General features: G+C 47.3%; 1 protein-coding gene across 1 annotated transcript in view; it reads left to right on the forward strand.

The window, feature by feature from the left end:
- MNT (MAX network transcriptional repressor) overlaps positions 1–20,941 on the forward strand; it is a 47,458-nt gene extending 26,517 nt beyond the window's left edge. Inside the window, exons 5-6 of the mRNA XM_049801850.1 lie at positions 14,906–15,098; positions 16,703–20,941. Coding sequence (XP_049657807.1) covers positions 14,906–15,098; positions 16,703–17,418 — 909 coding nt within the window. The 3' untranslated portion in view covers positions 17,419–20,941. The remainder of the gene's footprint in view (positions 1–14,905; positions 15,099–16,702) is intronic.
- Positions 20,942–21,849: the final 908 nt, after the last annotated feature.

A 21,849-nucleotide genomic window follows, 5' to 3' on the forward strand; every position in this document is an offset into this window, starting at 1 on the left:
ATGAGATGTTTAAATTGTTTATCCTCGCTTAGTCTCTTTTGGCTTTTCAAACTGCCTGAAGCAACATGCTGTGCACCTAAAAATGATGCAGTTTCCCATCTATGCCAACAATAAACAACAGAATTGACTCCCTCAAGGGCAGAATGTATACAGAGTACCGTCCAAGGATGCCTTAAATAGTGCATGTAGAAAGTCCTTCGTGCTGTCCTTTTTAAGCTGATTTCATGGACATGTGAACAGACCAGAGACTGTTTTCACATTTGTTAAATTTTCCTGTTGATAACCACAGCATCTCTTCTTTTGGTTTGGTTTTATTTATTGGTTGCTTCATCAGTGCCTGAGCAAAATAATTTATCCCTGTCTAGTGTAGAGGACCAGAACAAGACAGGTGGATTTTTAAAGTCTTATGGTGATGCTTCAGTTAGGGTTTAGGTGTTACGTAGGTAAAGGAGGACACTACAAACATGCCGGATCCTGATGTAGGGAGATGCTGTACTGCAGACAATAACCCCACACATCTGACATTAGTATTTGGTGTTGTATAAAGAATAGAACTCATTTACATTCAAGCACTGTAGTGGCTGGATTATTGATCAAAATGCATAAGCCCAACTGTGATGCTGAATCCAATTAAGTTCTCCACCTTGAAAAGTATAGCTGTAACTTTTTTTTTTTTTTTTTTTCTGTGCCAGCTACTAGGTGAATATACTTATCTTCTATAAAACTTGCCTAGTAAGAACTGGGTCCTTAGTACTTGCAGTGCCTCCTTCATGTGAACAGCACTCACATGCCAAGCAGTGCTTCTTCATGTTGTTTACCTGACCTGATCAATTGATTCTATCTTGTCTAATTAGCCTGAATTTCATTGCCAATAATAAAGGCTTCCAGCAACAATAGGCTGTGGTCATGCAACATGGTGTCATCTGTAGACTTCAGAAAGCGCAGAGAAATAAGACCTTTGAAAAAACAGTGTTTAATAAAGTAAAGCAAGTTGGAAACCGCTTAAAAATGTGAAACAGGTAAGAATTAGGATGTAGGGCTGATCTTCCACTGGAGCCAGTGGGAGTTGTTCATGCACAGCAAGTGCAGGGTCTAGTTCCTGCCCTTAATGGAGTTATTGAAGAATTTATTTTAGCTTCAGAGGCATGACATTGGGCTACATTGATATGGGAGGTGGGGTGCTCAACCTGAGAAGCCAGGAGATGCTCAGAGAGCTTCCAGTCCCTTGGCACTCAGCGTGCCAATCTGAGCCAGCCAGCCAGAGTTTCCACTGTCAGGCATGTTTTAATAGCTTCCAGCATGTAGCCTGGGACTGTGCTTAGCATGCAGTAGCACTGACATTGTTTTCCCTTCGGATGACTTGCACAGTCGTTGAGTAGAAGAAACGTGGGATTCCCATCTTGAATCAGAGAGTTTGGTACTCAAGCTGGCACATCCGCCAAAACTGATGTGGGCTCCCAGGCAGCTGCAGACGTCTGAAATTAAATCCTTTGCCACCCCTCCCCAGCTGCAGCATGATCTCCCTGAAAGGAGGCTCCGTTCAGAGAGCAGTCAGTGGATTTTTATTTGTAGGAGTGGCCACAAAACGTGTCATGCAAGAGAGTATTTACAAATGCCCAGAGTTTGAACCTTGTTGAGTGAGTGGAAGCTGTTTCTTAACCTTTGCCAAAAGGGATGGTGATTTTTTATTTTTTTTTAACAGTGTCTTGCTTGTGACTCATACACGAGAGTTTGGAAAGGGTAAACAGAATTATAAATCTTGTACATGTAGATTCTCTAACAATTAAAAAAACATCTATCATACTGCTGTCATTTAAGTAGTAGTTTAAAGAAGCACTCAAGGTTGTAAAAACCAAAACAACCTGTAAGTGAAGCATAGCACAGGGTTTCAAAATTATGGTTGTGTTGTAGCCTGTTTGGGTGTCATTGCTCGTACTGGTTGTCATCTGCTGTCAGAGAGCAGGAATGGGAGAGAAGGGAGTGCATGTGATGTGATGAAAGCGGTGATAATTACAGCTTGATCGCACAGCTTTATTTTATTTGTAACATTGCAGAGGTCACCTGCCTTTAAAACAAGGCAAAACCCCCAAACAAACAAAATACCCCACTGACATCATAACCGTTCAGTTTGGTTTGTGTTTTAGCTCTTCCCTGAGAGCCTGATAGGGAAGAGGTCAGGGACCCCGTGGCACAAGCTACAAGGGTAGTTTGGATTCCTGTTCTTGTTAGCAGTAGCAAAGGTGTGTGTTGATACTCTTTAAAATTACAGTGACGTAATTATTGATGGATTAAAATTACAAACAAATAGTTGCAAGAAAATAATAATCGTTGCATGTGTATAAGTGCAGCAGACTTCAGCCCATGTTACACAGAGCTTTGCAGTTGTAGATGTCAGTAGCAGCCTTGCTAGACATTGTCAGCTATAAAATAATAAATGAGGGGGATTTTGAAACTGTCTGTCGTAGAGCAGCAGGAAGTTGGTATCAGCTTAATCTCCTGTTGTCGTGTCGATGTTACTCTGATGTGATAGAAATACTGATAAAGCATGCTTTGGAGGATATGGAAATATGAGTAAGATTTTTACAAGGCTTCCTGTCTCAGTTATTTATCAAAAATTAATAGTGACTCTGATCCTGCCTGTGCCTTGGACTTGCCCTGCCAATTCTTGTGGTTTTATCTGAACACTTTTCTGTGTGCAGCTGTGACTTCTTTTTTGTGCCTTTCTCTTTGCTGTCACTGTGGGGAAGACAGGCGCAGGCCATGGGAAGCTGGGTGACCTGGTGAAGCAGTGAAGCTGCTTCTGCACAGGATGATAACACGTGCATCAAATAAACAAGGCAGAAAAAATGGATATTTTTTTCCCCGATTTCTTTTTCTTTTAGCTGTCTTACTCATCTTTTACATCATTATGAGTTAAAATGTCAAGTGTACATTTAGAATGTCCCTTTCACTGTGGAGTTCTTACTGTTTTCTTAAATCCCTCTTGGTGACATACTGTTCCTTTGAGGACAGTCAGTATAGCACCCATGGGAGAAAATACAGTCCGCAGTCTGCTAATGAGGGTGTCAAGTAGGGAATGTTAGTCCTGTAATGCTGAGATACATCTTGATCTGAATAACTAGGCTGCTCAGGTCATCCTGAGACTGCACTTAGGGAAAATTGTGTCTTTGAAAATTATGGCTCTGGTCGAAAGAGGAAGGTAGGTGGCAGGTGACCTGTACAAAGTAGGTGCGAGTTGGGTGCCATCTGTTGGGCAGGTACCTGGTTATTCACTATATTAGCATTTTAGGAGAACAGGAGCTAGCTCCCCGAGGGTGATTGTGCAGTTCCTGCAGCATTAGAAAGAACAACTTTTATTTTGCTCCTCTTCCCAAAACGCTGAGATCTTTGAGTGGAAAGTGTCTCTAAAAGAAGGTTGATTTCATTCTGCAAACGTTCTGCAGCGATGTTAATGTTGCGCAGGTTGGGTGGGTTTGCAGAAGGCTGGTCGATGCTTTCTGTATTCTCTGCTCTTTCAGAGTAGTGTGTGTTGTGATTCAGAGCTCATCGTCCCCAGCAGCTGGCACCTTCCTATCACTTCATATTTCAGAATTTCGTGGGACTTCACCTACTCTAAGGCAATCTCTCAGCCCAGTGGGGCATGCTGTACCGTGCAGCGGAGCTTCAGCCTTGGGACCGCCTTCGTGAGCAGCAGTGGGGGGTCTGAGTGCTGCCGGTGTGCGGGCACGGTGGGCACCGCAGCCACTGTGCCAGCCAGCGCTTGCAGCCCTCAACCCTGTAGCACGGAGACAAAGATTTTCACTCAAGTGCACGGCTTTGATTCATGGCCTTGCACAGGCGCTGGAGTTGGTTTGTATTTAACAACTGGGTTTTACATCCTCCCACTGCCGCCGTGGCCATAACAATGAGGGAGGGAGGTTAAGAGAAATCCTCTGGTGACCCAGATCTGCTCCGTGGGTCGTAGGTGGAGCCGTCGGGATGTGAGTAACTGAAGCTGCCCTCCTTACAAGGATGGAGAAACAGGGAAGAGAGGTGGTGCGGGAGGATGGCATCCTTCTCTGAGTCACCAGGACCTCAGCCTCCCAGACCCGCTGCCGCGGCGTGTGTGCGGTGGGGTGGTGGTCCTCTAACGCTGGGCAGGGTGGTTCTGTCAGAGCTCATGGTTGTTGGCACCGCCATCACCTGCCAAAACCATGTTTTGGGAGGTGTGCTCTTTTCCCAGGAAAAGTCCTCGCCTACCTGCTCTCCCGGGCAGCCGCTCAAAGCCTGGGCAGCATTATGTTCTGATGCACAGCTCGCTGGTACATCTTGCCTGTTGGCTGAGCCCGCATAGGGATACTAACAAAGGGAGCGCTGCACCCGGGACCCGTCCAAAACTCTGCTTTGTCTCCCACAGCGGCTGCTGTGAGATGCCTCCAAGAAAAATACAAGAATACTGCCGCAAGTAGATGTAGAGATAATATGTCTCCACATTAATCTCCTCCTCATCTCTAGCAGTAAGAGATCTGGCTGCAGCTCTAAAGCGTAACTGCTTGTTGCCCTCCAGAACTGCTGTCTGTACATCATCACGTAGGCTCCGGAAAGGCTTGCGAGGGTCCCGTATCCAGCACTTGTGTCATTAATAATAATTGCTCTTTGAAATGCAGCATGCTTTTTTTTTTTGCTTGCAGAAAATTATTACAGTTATACCAAAGATGTATTTCCCACACCAAACAAATTAAAATAATTTGTTTGGAATACTTTTCTGAATAACAAACACCACAGTATTTTGGGGTCTTTGGGCATCCAGAATCCATTAGCATCACTAAAAATGTCTCACTTATTTCATGAATGACAGACTATTTAAAAAAATAAATAGAAAAATCAAAATGCACAACCAAACTTATCACCTAGTCATTGCAAATAATACTTCAGGTTTTTTAACATTGAATTTCTCTTAACCTTGAGAGTCATATCAAGGAATAAACCAGATCTGCTAAACTGTTAGAAGCCAGCATGGTTTTGGTGATTGACCCTGGGCATGGCTATGCCTTTCCCTGGTTTGTGTTTGTACTCTGTGTTCCAGTCACTTGCTGCTTTTTGTTTGTTTTTTTTTTATTATTTATTCCTTGTCTTCCTGATTTGGATTCTTCCTGCCCTCTACCCTAGTAACTGTACTTTCTCCAGGGAGTGTGCTTCAGGAGACTGGGTCCTCTTGGATCTGCAAGGCCAGTGCAAATAGCCATATTTCAGCTGTATTTTTGTTCCAGAGATTATGGCCCAATGTCTTTTTTTATCAGGAGTCTTCAGTGCTAACTGTGCAAATAATAAACGTAAATAACAATGCATGTTCTCATTTCCCCATGAGTTCTCCGCTCCAGGCAGATTTCCCATTCTGTGAAGTATTTCTATCTAGATATTATCTCTTCCCTTGCAACTAGATTGAACAGTGGTGGGCGCACAAAAATGCGATGATGACAAGCCCCTGCCCAGCACGCTTCTCTCGTACTTGCAGAAAAGCCGGTGCAGCCTCTGCAGCAAACGACTGACTTGCTCGTTTCCTGAAGTCACCATGCTTGCTGCGTGCGTGTGAGGGTGAAGTCACCTCCCAGAATACAACAGCGCTTTTTGGCTGCCTTCCTTGTCTGGGGGTTAAACGCATGGAAGAGCTGGGTCACGAGGCTGCTGGCAAATGGCCCGTCGGGGTCATTTGCACCCCGGGGTTCACGCCACGCTGCAGATTGCCTCATCTGCTTTGAAGGCTCTACAGGGCAGCAGCCGTGCCTGGGATCGGATGAGCCCGCTGCAGAGCGCTGGCGATTAGACCTATGAGTAGCGTGGGATGGTCTCAGTTTCACTTTGCAAGTTTTATAGTGGTTTTAGTGCTCCTGTGAAGTGTCAGCTTTGAGAGCTCGGGAGGCTGAAATCCGTGCACAGTGGCAGCCTGAAGTCCTTGTTCTGCTCCTCCCCTCCCTCGATGCACGAGCTGTCACTTCTCCCAACCCGCTGAGAACTGGTCATTGCCGGACCCCTCCCCACGTTTCCCCCAGCCAACGTTACTCGGGGCTTTGGGTCGAGCCCGTCGTGATTTTACGTTGCGTCTGGGGAAAGGGAGACTGTAATCCCATACCGAGCAAAGGCTCTCGGGGGAAACCCACGGAGAAACGGCTGTAGTACACACTGTCTGGGTGTCGCTGCAGGTGGGTGATTTTAGCGGGCGGCGTGCGTGGGAGAGCCGCGTCTGCCTGGGGAGAGCGGAGCGGCAGCGACGTCAGCCGCCGCGGTGGTACTGTTGTGCCGCGACCTGTGTTTTCCCATCGGTGGTACCAGGCTGGCGCATCCGGCACCGCTGCGGGATTTCATCTCCGAGAGCCAGCCGAATGAAGCAGTTTCCATGGAAACCGTGGCTTTGGTTCCCGTGGCAACCAGCTGGGGTTTCACGCGAGCAGAAGGGAGAGGTACCACCGTTACCTCTGCTGATGGCCTGATCCTGCCCGGTGCCGCTTCCCGCAGACCAAGCGCTCCCGTTGGCATCGGCAGGAGCTGGGGTCCCGGAGGTCCGGGGGGTCCCAGAGGTCCAGGGTGCAGGAGCAGGTCCTTTGCAGGCAGGCTCCGGTGGATGCCATCACCTTTCCTGGTGCAGGCAGCTGCTGCTGGTGCACAGGCTCGGTGCGGAGGCTGGGGACGCCGGCCTGCTGCTGGTGGGGGAACTGGCGGCTCTTGGTTTTCCGGCTTTCTTGGGCTCTCTGTTATCGCGGCAGCTTGGGTTGAGTTGGGGCAAGCGATTTCTCCAGATGCTGGGCTTTAAACAAATTGCTCGTCGCACCTGAAGAACTTGAAAATTTAGCGTGATTCAGAGTAGGAGTGCCCAAAATTGATAAAACTAATGCAAAACCCCAAAGTACTACAGGTGAGTGTGGCACCTCTGCCAGCAGAGTCTTGGGGATTTGGGCTGTTTGGGGACTGCAGGCTCCTCAGCATCCCTGTGTCTTCTGATGTTTTCTGCTTGCAACATTTGTGATGACAGGCTGGTGGACTACTCCTGCTGTAGATCTGTTGCACCATGGCAGTCCCTCCAAGGATAAGATCCTTTTCTTATCCTGCAAGGATAAGATCCTTTTCTTAGGATTTAGCTTTTTTTTGCATTTTATATAGGAATCAAAACTCTGTACGGCCTGACCAGCTGGGTTGGGTCTGTGCTGAATTGTGTGGAGATCCTGCAGGTGGGGCAGCTCCTGGTTTGCTGCAGTGGCTGCGATCCCAGTAGCAAAGAGTTAAAGAGTCTGGCTCAAAATTGCAAATCACTTTCATGATTGCTCATTGATGAGGAATTTTTAATCAGTGAATGCCATGTAATAGAGCACAACAGCTGAAATATGCTTTTGGAAGAGCTCGTAATTGAAAGTGTGTTTTAAAATTGCTAATATAATGTTTATAAGGGGAGCTTTTTAATAAGACCTTTTAAACCTCACTAATGCCAACTACAGGGCTAGCATTATTCTTGAGGCAAGCGCAGAGAAAGCATTGGAGGCATTATTTTCAATCTTGACATAAGAATAAGCAATTTAATTACAGCCAGCTATAAAATGGAAAATTCTTTACAGTGACAAATGACTTCTGCTGCGTAGAGACAACAGTAGTTTGTGTCTGGTTTGTTTACCAAATAATGGCAAGTGGGATGCACACAAGGACCAAATAGCAGCTCTGAAACAGTGAGAAGAATGGGCACAAAGGAGTGAAATGTTACAACTGGTATTGCATCGGGTGTTTGCTGTCACTGCAGTTTGTGCTGGTCTTGCTTTAATAATCCACGTGGGTAAAGACTGCTTTGAAGCTGACAGCTACGTGTAAAGGAGGAAAATCAGATACTCAATGGGGAGCAAAAGCAAACCCACGTATGGATTTTAATTTGGTCACTGCTGTTTAAATAAAAGATGAAGGGACTCTTCATCACCGCCCTTGCTTCCTTGTCACCGTTTCCACCTGCATACGGGAGCAGCAGCGGCTGCGCACAGTGCAGATGGCGACTGCCCTGGAGAGGGCTGTGGTCAGAGCCAGGTCCCGGGCCCTTGGTCCTCTGCAGGCATTGCCAAGCAAAGGACTTGCTCTCAGCTTCAAACTTGGCACGTTTTCTGCGGGACCACTCTTGCACTTTGTATTACACACACTCTGAAGTGTGTGGCTACGTGGTCAAAGCACCTTTTAAGTACAGCTTTCACGTACAGAGTTGTTCTTGCAGGGATACTGATTCCTGGAGCGAACGATTACTGTGCACTTTTATTTGGCCTCAGCTCCCTATTTTGCATGTGGTTAGGAGTTAAACTGCGAGAACTGTAAATGTTCGGAGTGAAATGATCACCTCGTTTTCACCAGAGCCAGCAGCTGATTTGCAAAACTTCCCAACCATCAGAAGCTATGGATGGATTCACGTGAAAATAAGGAAATCCATGATTTCCTCCTGGGGTGGATCAGCTTCCCCCATATTAGGGTCAGGGTTTACTGGCTCTTTTAAGTGATGCTCTTGTGGAATTTTTTAAGTGGATAGAAGTGAAAAATAAATCAATTTTGAAGTTGTAGCTTCTCTAGCTTTCTTACACTGCAGAGTAAAAGCTGCCTGGGAAACCAAGGCTTCCAATTTCTTAACATTAAAAAAAGAAATTCTGCAATCATCGCTGCACAAACATAAGGAGAAGGGTCTGTGCTGAAGTTTGTTGGTTGGAAAAGAGCAGTCTTGGGCGGGGAGGTGTGCGTCTGTTGAGCTGGCGGAAGCCATGCTGCCTTCTTTGGTACACGTGGGTTGTGCTCAAGTCAACTCTCACTGGCTTTGGGTTGTGAGAGCCCCGCTGCTTTGTACAGAACAGAGAACCAAAACTGCGGATGACTACACCTTGCCTTCCTCAGGGCTTTGCAGCTCCCAGCGCCAGTCGGTCCTCGCCGCTGTCTGAGGAAGTGGGAAAACAGAAATGCAGATAACTTCAGCAACTTTTCCACCATGAAGAAACAGGATCAGTACTTCATGAACCAGGTTAAGCGGAAGAGTTCGCACCAGGCAGCTGCAGGCGTGATCCCGTCTCGGTGCTCCTTCTCTGGTTAAACAGAGATGCAGGGGGTGGCAGTGATGCTGGCTAGGTGCAGAAGAAGGAAGGGGCTCTGGGTCTGCTCCGACTGGCTCTTTGAGGTCAGTGTTGGCTTCCCAAACTGCAGCATTGTGCTGCACGCAGGGAGGGACCTGTGCATGGTGAAAGCCTGGGCAGTGGGAGCGCTTGCCCACACAGCAGGCTTTCCCTGAGCACTTTCCCTGGATGTGCACGGATCCTCATCCTCGCCAGGGACTAAGTCCATGACATAACATGAATCTAGGCTAAGCATAAAACTTGTAAAGCACATTAACTGCCTATCATGAGGAAACTCAGCTGGATTATTTATTTTTTTTTTGTAATTGTTTCACATTCAGATAATTCAAAGTCAGATAAACTTGGAAATCACACAGATTTTCATCTCTCCTAGCATCTCCCAGCCCAAAGCTGCAGCAGATACAGAAGAGAGGCAGGCAGAGGGTTTTAACAACATTTGAAGTGTAGCTGCAAGGTCAGCGCTGGAATAGGGACCTCCAAGCCTGGACGCAGGGATTACCAACTGGGGACTTATGCTAGACCACCGCTGTTCTCAAGCCTGTATTGTCTCTGCAAGTGCTTGTCCTGTCACCCTGGGTGAAGGGACTGCTGTGATGAGAAAGGAGTCTGCTAGTGGTCCTGCGACGCCCGGGTGTTTGTTGAGCTGCTTGGTGTGTGGCAGAAATTTTTCATCAGTTGATTACAATAACGAGGTTGGAATGGTTTGGGTTTTTTTAATACTATAGTGTTTCAGATTCAGCTTAACCTTGGGAAGAGGGACTCCAGCTGCCTCAGTTATATCTGCTAATACCAGAAACAGCAAAGGCGCATTTTGGTGAGCCCTCTTTCCTGCCAGCTGATTTCCTACTCCAACAGGCAAAGCTGTTTGGTTTGAACTCTCCTCAGGTTTTCTACCTTTTGGTGCAACCAGCCTTAAAGTAGTGACTTCCCGGAGTCTGGGGGACTCCAGATCTGTCCCCTGCTGCGGGGACCATGTCCTGAGAGAAACAGCAAGACAGTCCAAAGGAAAACAGCATCTTCTGGGGAGGGAATTCAGGAACAAGGGTTTGAGTCTTCAGGCCTGGGTCAAACCTGGGGATGTGTATCCTTCAGGATCTTGGCAGGCAGCTTAATTGCCATCCCAAGTACCAGCACCTTATCAGAACCCTCTCTATTGCCATTCCCAGCAGTGGGGGAAGTGGGTCGGATGGCGGTTACTGACCTGCAGCTGTCCAGACACGCATACCTCTGCCTTAATGAAATTTCAGACCTTGAGAGACAGGTGGTCGGGCATTTGTATGAGTTCCTTTTACTGAAATTTCATTCTAAATCGGTTATTTTGTTGTATGTAGTTTCAGGGTCCCTTCTGCCCATTTCAGCTCTAGCCTTGTGTGCCTATTCTGTTGGAAGATCCCAAAGGTTTGGGTTTGGTGAAAGGAGTGTCTGTGTGGCTGCTTCTTATTTTAAAACTGCTGTGACTTTTTTTTTTTTTTTTTTTTTTTTTATTGGTATTGTGTAGGATCCATTGTGATACTGCCGCTGTTGTAAGAAATTCCCGTTTTAGAAGAAATGTACTGGAGACCAGCACATGTCTCTGAAGGTGTTTTCTGTTTGGGAGTAGGTAGGCGAGCAAAGTCAGAATGACTAAGGTTTGGCTGTTGCTGTGGACTTTCTACCGAGTGATGGGAAAACCTGGCACCTGACGTGGGCAGGGTGATTTGCAGAAGATAACCTGTTGGCAGGCAGATGCCAGGTATCCGTCTGTCCAAGGGGCTGCTGGTGATGCTGGTCAGAGGGGACACAGGCAGATGTGCATGCACCCTCTTCCATACTGTCTGCCAGTGGGAAGAAGTACAAAGGCAGGAGGGTCCCTACTCCCTGTCCCCTCTCAGGCAGGTTCCTGTGGCTGCTGCACAGAGGCTGGCGGGTCGGGGTCAGGTTCTTGGCCCCTGCAGGGCACACACAGAGCCCCTGCAGAGCCTGGGAGGGGGCTGCACCCTGCAAGGCCAGTGCTGCAGGAGAGGGAGGAAGGCTCCGGTTAATCACACCAAGTTCGTTATTGGGCCAAGTAGCAGCTCAGCCGGGAGATCTGTCTTTATCGAGCGAGCCACGCTGAACTGCATCCTAGAATAGTTTTTGAAAGATTACTGGTGCCAGCAGAGACTCCAGCCCATCTGCTCCTCCAGCCTCCCCAGCAGCTTCCCTTGGAGAGCACCCAGCCGGCAGGCATGCCGGCCAGGGGGGGCCGTTTGCAGGAGCCCCGGGAGGAGCGTGTGGTCGGGGCGAGTGGCTGCCGGGAGCTGGCACCCCGTCAAGCTGTTTTCTGTCATGGGGGCTGGGGCTGCCGGCAACCCGGAGGGAGGCAGAGCCTGTGGGGCTGGGCTTGGAGCAGTGCCACGTCCCGAAGCCTGTGACGGAGGAGTGGAGCACCCGGAGAGCAACAGAGCGAGCTCCCTGGCCCTGCTCGCTGGGAGACTCATCCTGGTGCTTGCTGAGGGTTTGCCTGCCTTTTCAGTAATTAAAAGTTTGTAACTAATTACCAGCCATCCTCCCATACTTCATAGTTGTGCTTTCCCCTGGTGCTGGGAGTCTTCTCTCGCAGCAGGGAAGGAAGCCAAACGTGCTCAAATATGCTTGTGCTGTGCATGATACGGGTGCTGAGGCTCCACAGATTTCTTTCTTATTCTTCCTGGAAAGCTGTGTTACTGTATTCTGTCCTTTTGTGATCATGCCCTGTGAGTAACTGCATGGAGAACGTGCTTGGAGAGAAACGCTGCAGAGAGGGGCTGGGCTCGTGTGTGTATGCCGTGATTTTAGTCTCAGGCTTTCTCCTGCTAGCTTCTTTGCTAATTAGAGAGTAAAAAGGAAGACATTCAGATGAGTTCTCTTGCACATTTAAACCTGATGAGCACAGGAGCATGCACCTTCCTCGTTGCCTTAGCTTTGCCCTCTGTGTCCCACCTACGTCCCTTCAGCTGCAAGGAAATCAAAGCACACACGCAGCATTACTGTGTTTTCTGGGTCAGGCAAAGTGCTTCGGCTGCACTCAGTAGGATAACAGACATTAAAACTAGCATACGGATTTTGGCTTCAGCCACGTACGAATCTAAACGCCATCTCCAGGCTAGGAGTTGGTGCTGGTGCAGAGCTCAGGGTCCTGGGAGTCCCTGTCCCCACTTACCTGCTTTTTCTGCACCGAAAGACCGTCCCTGCTGCGGACACTCTGCTGTCCCAGTTCTGTCCCTCTTGCTGCTGTAGGCTACAGGTCTGCTGGGGTTTCCCAGTATAAAACCTTGGTATTGAGCAGTTGGCATATCTGCTGCCTGCTTACTGTTTGAAAAGCAGAGAGAGGGACAGAACTGCCCCCTTGGCCTGAAAACTCTCTGTTTGAAGAGGCTTTTAGCTGAGTTAAAGCCAGCTGTGCCAGGAGGCAAAGCGTAAGCCTTGTTGAGAGGAGTTGTCTCTGTTTACACATCTGGAGTGATTGTGCTCTGCTAATACGCATTGTTTGGCCATTTTAAAAATGCTTCCTTTTTTTGTTACATCAGGACAAAGGTACCTTTTTTTTTCTATTTTACTTTTTTGTAAGAAGGCAGGAGCTACCCTAGTCATTGTGTTGGCTTAGGCTAAATTAAAGGCCTGGCTGAACAGGCTTTGAAGTTATTTCTGGCTAACTTTTGAGATAAAAGACCAGCAGAGCCATTGAATCGCGTGAGGTCAGGTTCTGATTGCAGTTGTCCTGGAGAACTTGAGAGAGAAATAAAGAGCACGTATTCAGAAGATCATGAGTCTGATCCTCTGCCGCTCTGCTAAGTGTAAGATTTGCTTTTAAATTCAGTGCCTGCCAGCAGTGAGTGAAAAAGAGCATCCGTGCAGGCTCTGTGGAGGTCTGTATAGCTGGCATTTTCAGAAGTGTGTATGTGATTTAGATTCCCAATGGCAAAACTTAACTTTAGAAAACAGACAGGCTATACATGGTTTTGCAGATTTCAATTATTTTGTCTCTTTTATGCCTATAGTAAGTGCTGACTTGGACTGGGGAACAGGCTCCCTGTCCTGTTACTGTTCAGTGCTATACTATTGTCTTAAAATCTCATAAACCAGTACCTTTTGTGAAGATCAGCTATTGTTTTTCCGCTGCACTGCTCAATAATTAATCCCCATCAGACCTATGTGGTTTATATTTCCCATTAATAGTACTGGATAGTGTTTGGCATTTTGTGTACCATGCTGACTGATGCAGCATCTCTTCCCTGCTGATGAACGCATCGTATTTCCAGTGCTGAGTCGGTATTAGCAGAAGGGGACAATATATACCGTTCCTTGGCATTGACTTCAGGATTTCCCCCATGATGCAGGGTATTGTCTGCTCTTAGCCATCTCTTCTAGGTCAGGAGCTCTTGGTGTGTTGTGTGTTGCTCAGAAGCTAATTGGTACTTGTGCTTTTTTTTTTCTTCTGACCATGTTAAAGTTTCCTTTCTCTCCATGACTTATATGCTGGTTATGGAAACGCACCGTGATTTTGAGTAGACCTACTTGGGCTTGTGCGCCCAAGGCTTGCCTTTTTTCCCCAACTACTGTCAGTTGGTTTAGTAAAAGATACTATCTCTTCCTATGCACCTTGTCTTAGAAATACTTCAATGTGTCTGTGGTTTTACCTTCCTGCATAAGAGCAGAGTTTTCTGCACAAGGTTTCTGTCTTCACGCAAGGATGTGGAGTGTTTTCCACCTTTCTCAAGCCATGGGCCAGCAGTCTCTTGCCATGCAGGACCACTGCTCTCTATGTAGATGCTTCCTTTCCTTAGGGATGCTTGGGAATAGATGTATGTAGTAAAAACTCCATAGCCCCACTCTCCGAGTGGCTAACTGACCATGATCTCTTGTCCTCTCGCCTGGCGATCAGAGGGAACTGCATCCATTTCCCTCCCTTGGCACCCTCCGACCAGTCTGTGATAAGCCCTAATCCTCTTCAAATATTTCATAAGGCAGGTGAAGTGAGGCTGATGTTGGGAACTGAGTACTGACCCCTGTCGCTCTAAACTGATATTGAAGTGCAACAGGGAGCTCCCTTGGACTGAAAGAGAAGAGAGGAGTCCTGGTTTATGGTTGCTGCATCTCCAACAAATACCTGTGTGGGACCTCGGACAGTCTGCTTCGTGGTCCACGAGCGCTCTGCATCCATAGGTCGTTTGTTGGTGTCCTTACAGAGGTTCTTTCTTGCCAGTGTCTGCACACACGTACCATCGGTGTCCGGTGTTTAGCTTAGGAAGTCATCAGGGTGGAAAGTGCTGTGCTGGGAGGGGTCTGGCTTCCATGTTACAGATGTGAGTCATAGTTATATTTCAGCGCTCTTGGTTCTTAATTTTTCAGTTCTGTTGGGAAGGTTAGAGTGGAAGAGGAAGAATGCAGGAAGAAGATTTCATTTTCTGTCTTTAGAGTGGCAGAAATACTTTTTTTTCGGAGAGAAAGCCTTACAGCTATTCCTGAGGAGTTCTAGGCTTTAAACTTACCCTTGGAGTTGAAGGGACTCACACCTGACGTAATTAAGCATTTCAGTTTTGGAGGCTCATCAGTTTTCCTTCAGAAGGCAGAAAGCAGTTGGCCAAAGTAACCTTTTAGGTTTTCATGGTCAGCTCTCGTCCTTTCCCTTTCTGCCTGAGTTTGAAAGGCCTAACTATATCTGATCATGTTTTACACCAGCATAACTGGTAATAAAAAAAACCCGAGCTGTGAACATGGGAGCGACCAGGTTAGTGTAGATTATACTCGTCTTTGTTTTCCTTATATTTCTTTTTTCTTCCCTCTGCCTTTAGACTTTAAAGAGGAAGGAGAAAGAATATGAACATGAGATGGAGCGGCTGGCAAGAGAGAAGATTGCTACCCAGCAGCGACTGGCAGAATTGAAGAACGAGTTAAGCCAGTGGATGGACATCTTGGAGATTGACAGAATTATTCGACAGACAGTTCAGCCGGAGGATGACCAGGCATCTACCTCGACAGCATCAGGTGCCCATAATTTTTCTTTTCTTGTAATCATTGCTGTACATCACTGACACAGTTACATAGTGGTGGTGGGGATCTTCATTTAGCACCATCAACGTTTCTTTACATTCAGAATAAAGTAAAACATTTTCAAGTGGTATGTAATCATTGATGTTGGCCTAATAATACACTGCCGCTTGTGTAAAGTAAACTGAAAATCGTGCATTAACGTAAGGTAGATACAAAGTGCATGTTTGCACAGTCAGTCTGCTGATATCTTACATGGAGATGCCTGCTTTCAAAACTTGGTTTTCCTCTTGCACAACTATGCATCCCTGCTTTTTAGAACTGAGTGGCATATGAGCATCCTGATGTATTTGTGCATGGATGTGGGAGGGTGTTCAGCCACGTAGAGAAGAAGGAATTGGTACAGGAAAGATCACCAGAGCATTTGAACAACTTAATGAGCCTTCACATTGTGTGAAAAGGATTCACAGTGAAGATGAAATGATACTAATGAATATCTGACATGCTGTTCCCAGTAAGAAGTTTTTGCGAGATAGGAGAGTGCATGCTTTTCTCCATACCAGTGATCTGCAGCAGGAAGAATAGGCAGTGCATGGATGTACAGTGCTTTGCTTTCCAGAGATGAGGAGGCTGTAGCAGTCTGTAACCATTTGCAGCAGTTCCTTCAAATCATGACAGCATCTGCTCTTGGCACTTCAGGCAGACGATACAGCGGGTTCCAGGAAGGGAAAACCTGAGTTTTCTGGTTCATTCAGGCTTGTATCAGGCTCATCACCTTTGAACATACTCGCAGCCTCCCAGTGTAGGCTGACGGAAGTTGAGAGTAGGAGTACTTTGTCAATAGGGGTGCCAGCCGTTCACCTCTCCAGCTGGCCTCTGCTGAAAATGATCGCTACTACTAACCACAGAGCCTGCAAAAGGGAAGTGTCTTCCCTGGTTTTCCTGCTGCTTCTATATCTTCTGAGATTTTTAATCTCTGCTGCATGGCTGGCTTTAGAGGAGGCAGTGCAAGGTGCCCTGCTTGTCTTCCTGATCTCTGCAGGGTCAGCATGTTTCTGCATTGCTTCATTAGTTCCTGGACTGGACAAGAGTCCGTTTTCCAGAACCAGACAAGGAACTTGCTGCCATGTTTCTCCATGGCTGTTTCCTTCCTGCTCTGGGAGCAGAAGGGCTGGTACCAATCAGTGGAACAACTGGACAGGAGGGGAAACCGTGTTCCTCTTCCCAGAAGGAGCCCTCGTCAGCCCAGACGGAGTTCAGCCCAGGCGCTCTCCGTCTGCTTCTGCTCACGTTGCTTCCCTTGCCTGCTGAGCAAGATCTCTCAGCCCCAAGGGAGACTTCTCAGCCTGTTGTGAGCAACCCTCTCTAGCCGGGGCTTTGAGCTAGTCTCGCCTGCCTGGCTCTGGGTCGTTGGCCCACAAGCAGGGAGGAGAGGGGTGTGCTGTGCTGTGCTGTGCCGTGCCGTGCTGCCTGCCCGTAGCTCAGTGACTCCTCCTGCTGTTGTCTCTTGTGGCTGTGCTGCCTTGTAGGGAGGCTGGTTGGTCCAGTTCGTGCTCTGCTGTCATTTTTTTATGGGAGTTTCTTCCTTTCGTTTTTTCCAGAGGGTGAAGACAACATGGATGAAGACATGGAAGATGACAGGCCAGTGAACTCATTACCAAAACTAACCCAGCGCCAGCACCCAGAGCTCCTGAAAGCCGTCCCTTCAAACGCTGCTTCCCACCACCCAGCGGTTCTGCCTCAGCACCTGTCCATCCAGCAGAAACAAACCCCAGCCCACGCACAGCCTCCCATCCAGACGCAAGCACTGGTCCAGCCGCAGGCGATCGTCCCTGCACAGACTCACATCGTGGCGGCTTCAACAGTGCAATCGACTGTTATTGCCCACACCGCCACTACCCATGCTTCGGTCATTCAGACTGTCAACCACGTGATTCAGGGTCCACAGACCAAGCACATTGCTCACATTGCACCTTCCACGTCCAGCCCTGTGCAACTTACCACTGCTGCTCAGCCTATCGGCCACATCACTGTGCACCCAGCCACCATCAACCACATGGCCCACCTCGGCCAGCAGCTGCCCATCTACCCTCAGCCCGTGGCCGTCAGCCAGCCCGTGGTGAGCCATATTGCTCACACGATCTCGCACCAGCAAGTGAATGGAACCACAAACCTTGGCCAGCAAGCGGTGATGGCCAAGCCTGCTGTAGGAACCCAAGTTGTCCATCACCCGCAGTTAGTTGGGCAAACGGTCCTAAATCCGGTGACTATGGTAACCATGCCATCATTCCCAGTGAGCACACTGAAGCTGGCCTAGAGGGGATCGTCCGACGGCGAGGTCTTTGTTGGGAACCTTTCCTAAACTCCATACATTCCAACCACGTCCGACTCCACGGGAGGGAAGTGCAGAAAATGCCGAGTGGCGGGACACCGGGCTGGGCTGTCCTCAGCCGCCCAGTAACCAACCTGCCGCTGGCAGCGAGAGACGGGGCCTCTCTGCACTTGAATTTTGCTAATCCGAGAAAACTTCAAAGACAGTTGTTCATGGTGATTTTTTTTCCTTTTATGTGTAATCAGTGAAATATGGATATGATGTTCTTAAGACTTTAATTTTCCCCTTTTATGTGTTGCTTCTTTGTAGAATAAAAATTGCTGATCTCTTTATTGAGACATTGCGTAGAATGGGAAAAAAATCATAGAAGTCTATATTTATATATATGTGTGTATGTGTGTGTATATATATGTATATACATATATATATAAATATAACATTTGAAGAAGGCCTTTTGTAAGGTTGATTATTTTGCAGGATTATTAGACAAAATTCATTTTTGGAGGAAGAAGACAGAGTGTCCTCTCTAAACAAGAAACTTTAAGATAGATGGTTTGGTGGACCAGGGTACATATACAGTGACAAAAAAAGAAAGTTAAACCATGTTAAAGGTATTTCCCGTCAATATATTACATTTCAAAAAACCATCTAAAATCACTGTGACTTGTTATGGCATTTTAAGGAAATTCTCTGTCCTGTCTAATAAAAGGAAAAAGAATACACAACCAGACTTCATTTGTTGCAGTTTTATAAATGATTTTTATAGCTATGTCAAAAAAAATAATGTTTTTTATTATTTTAATGGTTGACAATGTTTTGTTTGGATGGTTTTTTGGGGGTTTTATTTTTTGTTTTGGATTGGTTTTGCTGATGCAATAATGGATTTTGCAGATCTGTGCATGGCACTCCCCCTTTCAGGATTCCTCGTGCCAGTCCCAAGCCCCCAGGATTCTTGGGTTCGTTTTTGGTTTGCAGAGGCAGATGTTTTGTGCTGGCAACTTGAAATATGTTTATCTGGCCTGATAGAGCGGAACCTGGGACAAGAAGACCAACAGAAATTAAGTAGATTTGCTGCATGGGTTACTTTTCTTTGTTAGTTTGTTCCTGAACTGACCACGTTTTAGTGTGGGAGTCAGTGGATTAGAAAAGGGATAAATGTGGATGTGGTTATCTTCCAAAGTGCAAGCAGTTTTGACATCTTTTTTTTCTTTGGAGGGAAAAAAAAATCTAGTCTTGTGTAGGATAATGGTATACTCCAGGAGATCAGTACATATAACTTGTGTCTTACAGACTACAGTGAGACGTGCACCAAAGAACAACCCCTCATCCTGAGTGACCCTCTTGTTCATCCTTTCCGGTGGTTAGGTCAGATCTCACTGAAGTCAATGGCAAACTCCCGCGGAGTCACGAGAGGAGGGATATTGTTTGGCTCTGCGGGTACTTGCCCGCCTGCCTGGGAGGTTTCTTAGGACGTGTTTCATTGCTGACTGAATATTCTGGTCCTTGCACCATTTTGTGTGTAGTACTGCTATTAATGATCTCTTTTCTGTCTTCCTCTCTTTTTCAAAACAAATACTCCATAGTCCTTAATGCAGGCAAATTTCCTGCTGTAGCCAGTGGACATTTTCGTTGGGGCAGGATGGGAGGATGGTCCCTGCTAGCATCTGACCAGGTACGCTTTGGAAGTGACACCCGTTCAGAGGAGGAGGTAAGGTGGGGCTGAGCAGTCACACCTTCACTGTGCTGGCTGGCTACATCTAGTTTGGGGTCAAGATATTCCACAGGAAAACGTGATCCATAGTCTGCCCAAAACGCCTGTTGACTCCAGCAGGACTTCTGCCTGTTTGTGGACTGCTGTGAACAGTGGCAGAGGTTTAATTAAGAAAACTTGCCAGTTCCATACCATCCATCCTATGGCTGAAACTGTGCTGGAGGCAAGAGTAATTACTGCAAACGGAGATCAAGCGTGATTGTGCCTTCTGAGCAGACATGGCTGAGAATCGCATTAAATCTGTTCATAAAGCCCTGGGTTGCTCTGTAGTTAACGCTGCTTTTTTTTTTTTTTTTTTTTTTCCTTGCATCCTTGAGTCTAGGAAGCTCTTGCCAGTGTTGCTAGCACAGTTTCTACAGCAGAATGGACAAATCTTTAAGGATTCCTTATTCTTAAATCACATTTAAACAGATTGTTTGTTCTCACTTCTAGTGCACCATTAACACTGTGGGGTTAGCAGAATTGCCGGGCTTTGTTGTCTCCTTGTACAGGTGGGTGCTTTCCCAAGGACGTTGTGTTTTGTGTGCCAGTATTTCAGAGATCGGCGTTAGATATCAGGACAGTTGCTCCTCATCAGAAACGCTTGAAAACTGAGTCTTTGCAACAGGGTCATCTCCCTTCTTACGAGGACCCGCGTGGCTTTGTCTTCTGTAGCTGCGTTAGGAGGGGGAGGAAGCTTCTTTTTGCCTTTCTTTACTGTTCCAACTCACAAAGTAATAAAATCAAGGCAGGAAGCCTCATTTCTAGTCAAGAGTGGCTGAGCTTATTGAAGGAGAAAAAGCCCGGGTGGGGAAGCGGGGCTCAGCACGCGAGCATTGGCTGAGAGCCCCTCTGTCCCAGCTTCGTCCTTCCCTGTGTGCTGGCCTTGGCAGGACCTGTAGGATCAGCCTGCGTGGGTCAGTCCTGTTCTTCTTACATGCCATTTTGCATGACGGCTTACTTTCTGCATTGAAACCTCTGCTCCTGCCTTAACCCCATTGGCTTCTTATCCCAAGATAGATACTGGTAACTAGCAGTGACCCAGGTATACAGCTGCTCTGTGTTTTCCACAGTAAAAAGCGTAGGGATTGGAAAGAAGAGTTCCCATTTTATTCGATACAGGCTTTCTTGTGGATTATTTAATGGCCTTTACTGTATGGACAGGTGATGCTGCTGACCTCTTCATCTTCTACTCCCTTGTGGTGTAAAGGTAACAGCGTCACTACCCTGCCCACATATGAGTCCCACATCTCTGCCAGTTTTTCTCTCCCCCCTTGGAGTTCCACAATGCTGTTATGGCTGAACCCCTTCATCGGTGTTAGCCTCCACTTGAAGAACAGCTTGTCCTGCTCGGCCAGCCCTTAAGCTGGTCCAGACATCCCGGGTCTCATCTGCCTTCTCCATGGCTACCAGAAATGTTTCTTTGGGGTTTTTCTGTTTGTTTTTTAAAGTCAGCAAACTTCTTTCTGTTCTGTGGGGAAAAGAGCAAACCGCAGCCTTTCTTTCCTCACGTCTGTCATTCCTGCTCAGAAACTTCGGATTTGCGCTAATGCTCTTAGAAATCATGTTCAGTACTGTATAACAAGGGGCACTTTAGAAATGTCTCTCCTCCTTTGATATATGTGTTTTCCCTATGGAGAAAGCTATATATAAATATATATATGTACACTTTGGGATTCAGAAGATCTAATTTGTCCCAAAAAAAATCAATAAATATGAAGTTTACAAGAAATCTCTTCTGTTGTTGAATAATATTAGTTATTGGTAACCGTACCACAGAAAAAGTAGCAAATGGGTTTTCTATCTAGTAGTTTTGAGAAGACTTTTCTGTCCTGCAAAGCCTGACTCAGAGCCTGTAGGTTAGTGGAGACCCTTCCACCGAGGGCAGGCTCTGGGTCTGTCACCTGCGGCACTGTGCTTCCCGACCTTGCAGCCTGCGTGCTCCCTACGGGTCATGTCACGCTACCAACAGCAAAAATGTGCTCAAAAGCTTGATCTGGGCTTAAAACTTCAGCCAACGCAGTTGTGTTTGTTTGAAATGGACACCAGCAGGTCTGTGTGAGCAAAAACCCTCGGACAGCTACAATTACGTGGGAAAATACTGTCTTGCTTTCACAGCTTGGCCAGGCTGGGGAGTTGGACCACGCTGTCCCAGCAGATGAGCAGTTCCGCTCCTCTGAGCTGAGCCTGCCCGAGGGAGCCCCCGCGGCTGCCCCGGCACGTGGCAGTGCTGGGCCGGCTGCCGAGGAGGAGTGGGCTGGTGGCCGGGCACGTCCACTGCTTTGCTTCAGGCCGGTTGCCACTCTCACCTGCCAAGTGCAGGCAGAGAGGAATAAACCCAAACTGCTACTTCAGAATTATCCTGGAAAGAGTTCTTACAGCTGACACTTTAGATGTGGGAATGTATTCCTGACCTCACCAATAAAAATTAGCCAGAGCCCCGTAGTTTAGCTTAGGTAGGGAAATGACCCCGTTTCCCATGTTCTCCGCAGTTGCTTGAACGGGGTCCGAGAGGCAATGGGTCGGGTCAGGCATGCCTGTGCATGTGTGTGTTGGTGTGCGCGGTTGATGCCGTCTGTGTGCACTTCGCTCGCCCACAGCAGGAGTTGGAAACAAGGTGTGTGTGAGACTGTTCTCTCTGAACTCCTCGGTCTGGTGAAGGCGCG

Source organism: Accipiter gentilis, chromosome 6, assembly GCF_929443795.1.
Source record: "Accipiter gentilis chromosome 6, bAccGen1.1, whole genome shotgun sequence".
NCBI classification, from domain to species: Eukaryota; Metazoa; Chordata; class Aves; order Accipitriformes; family Accipitridae; genus Astur; species Astur gentilis.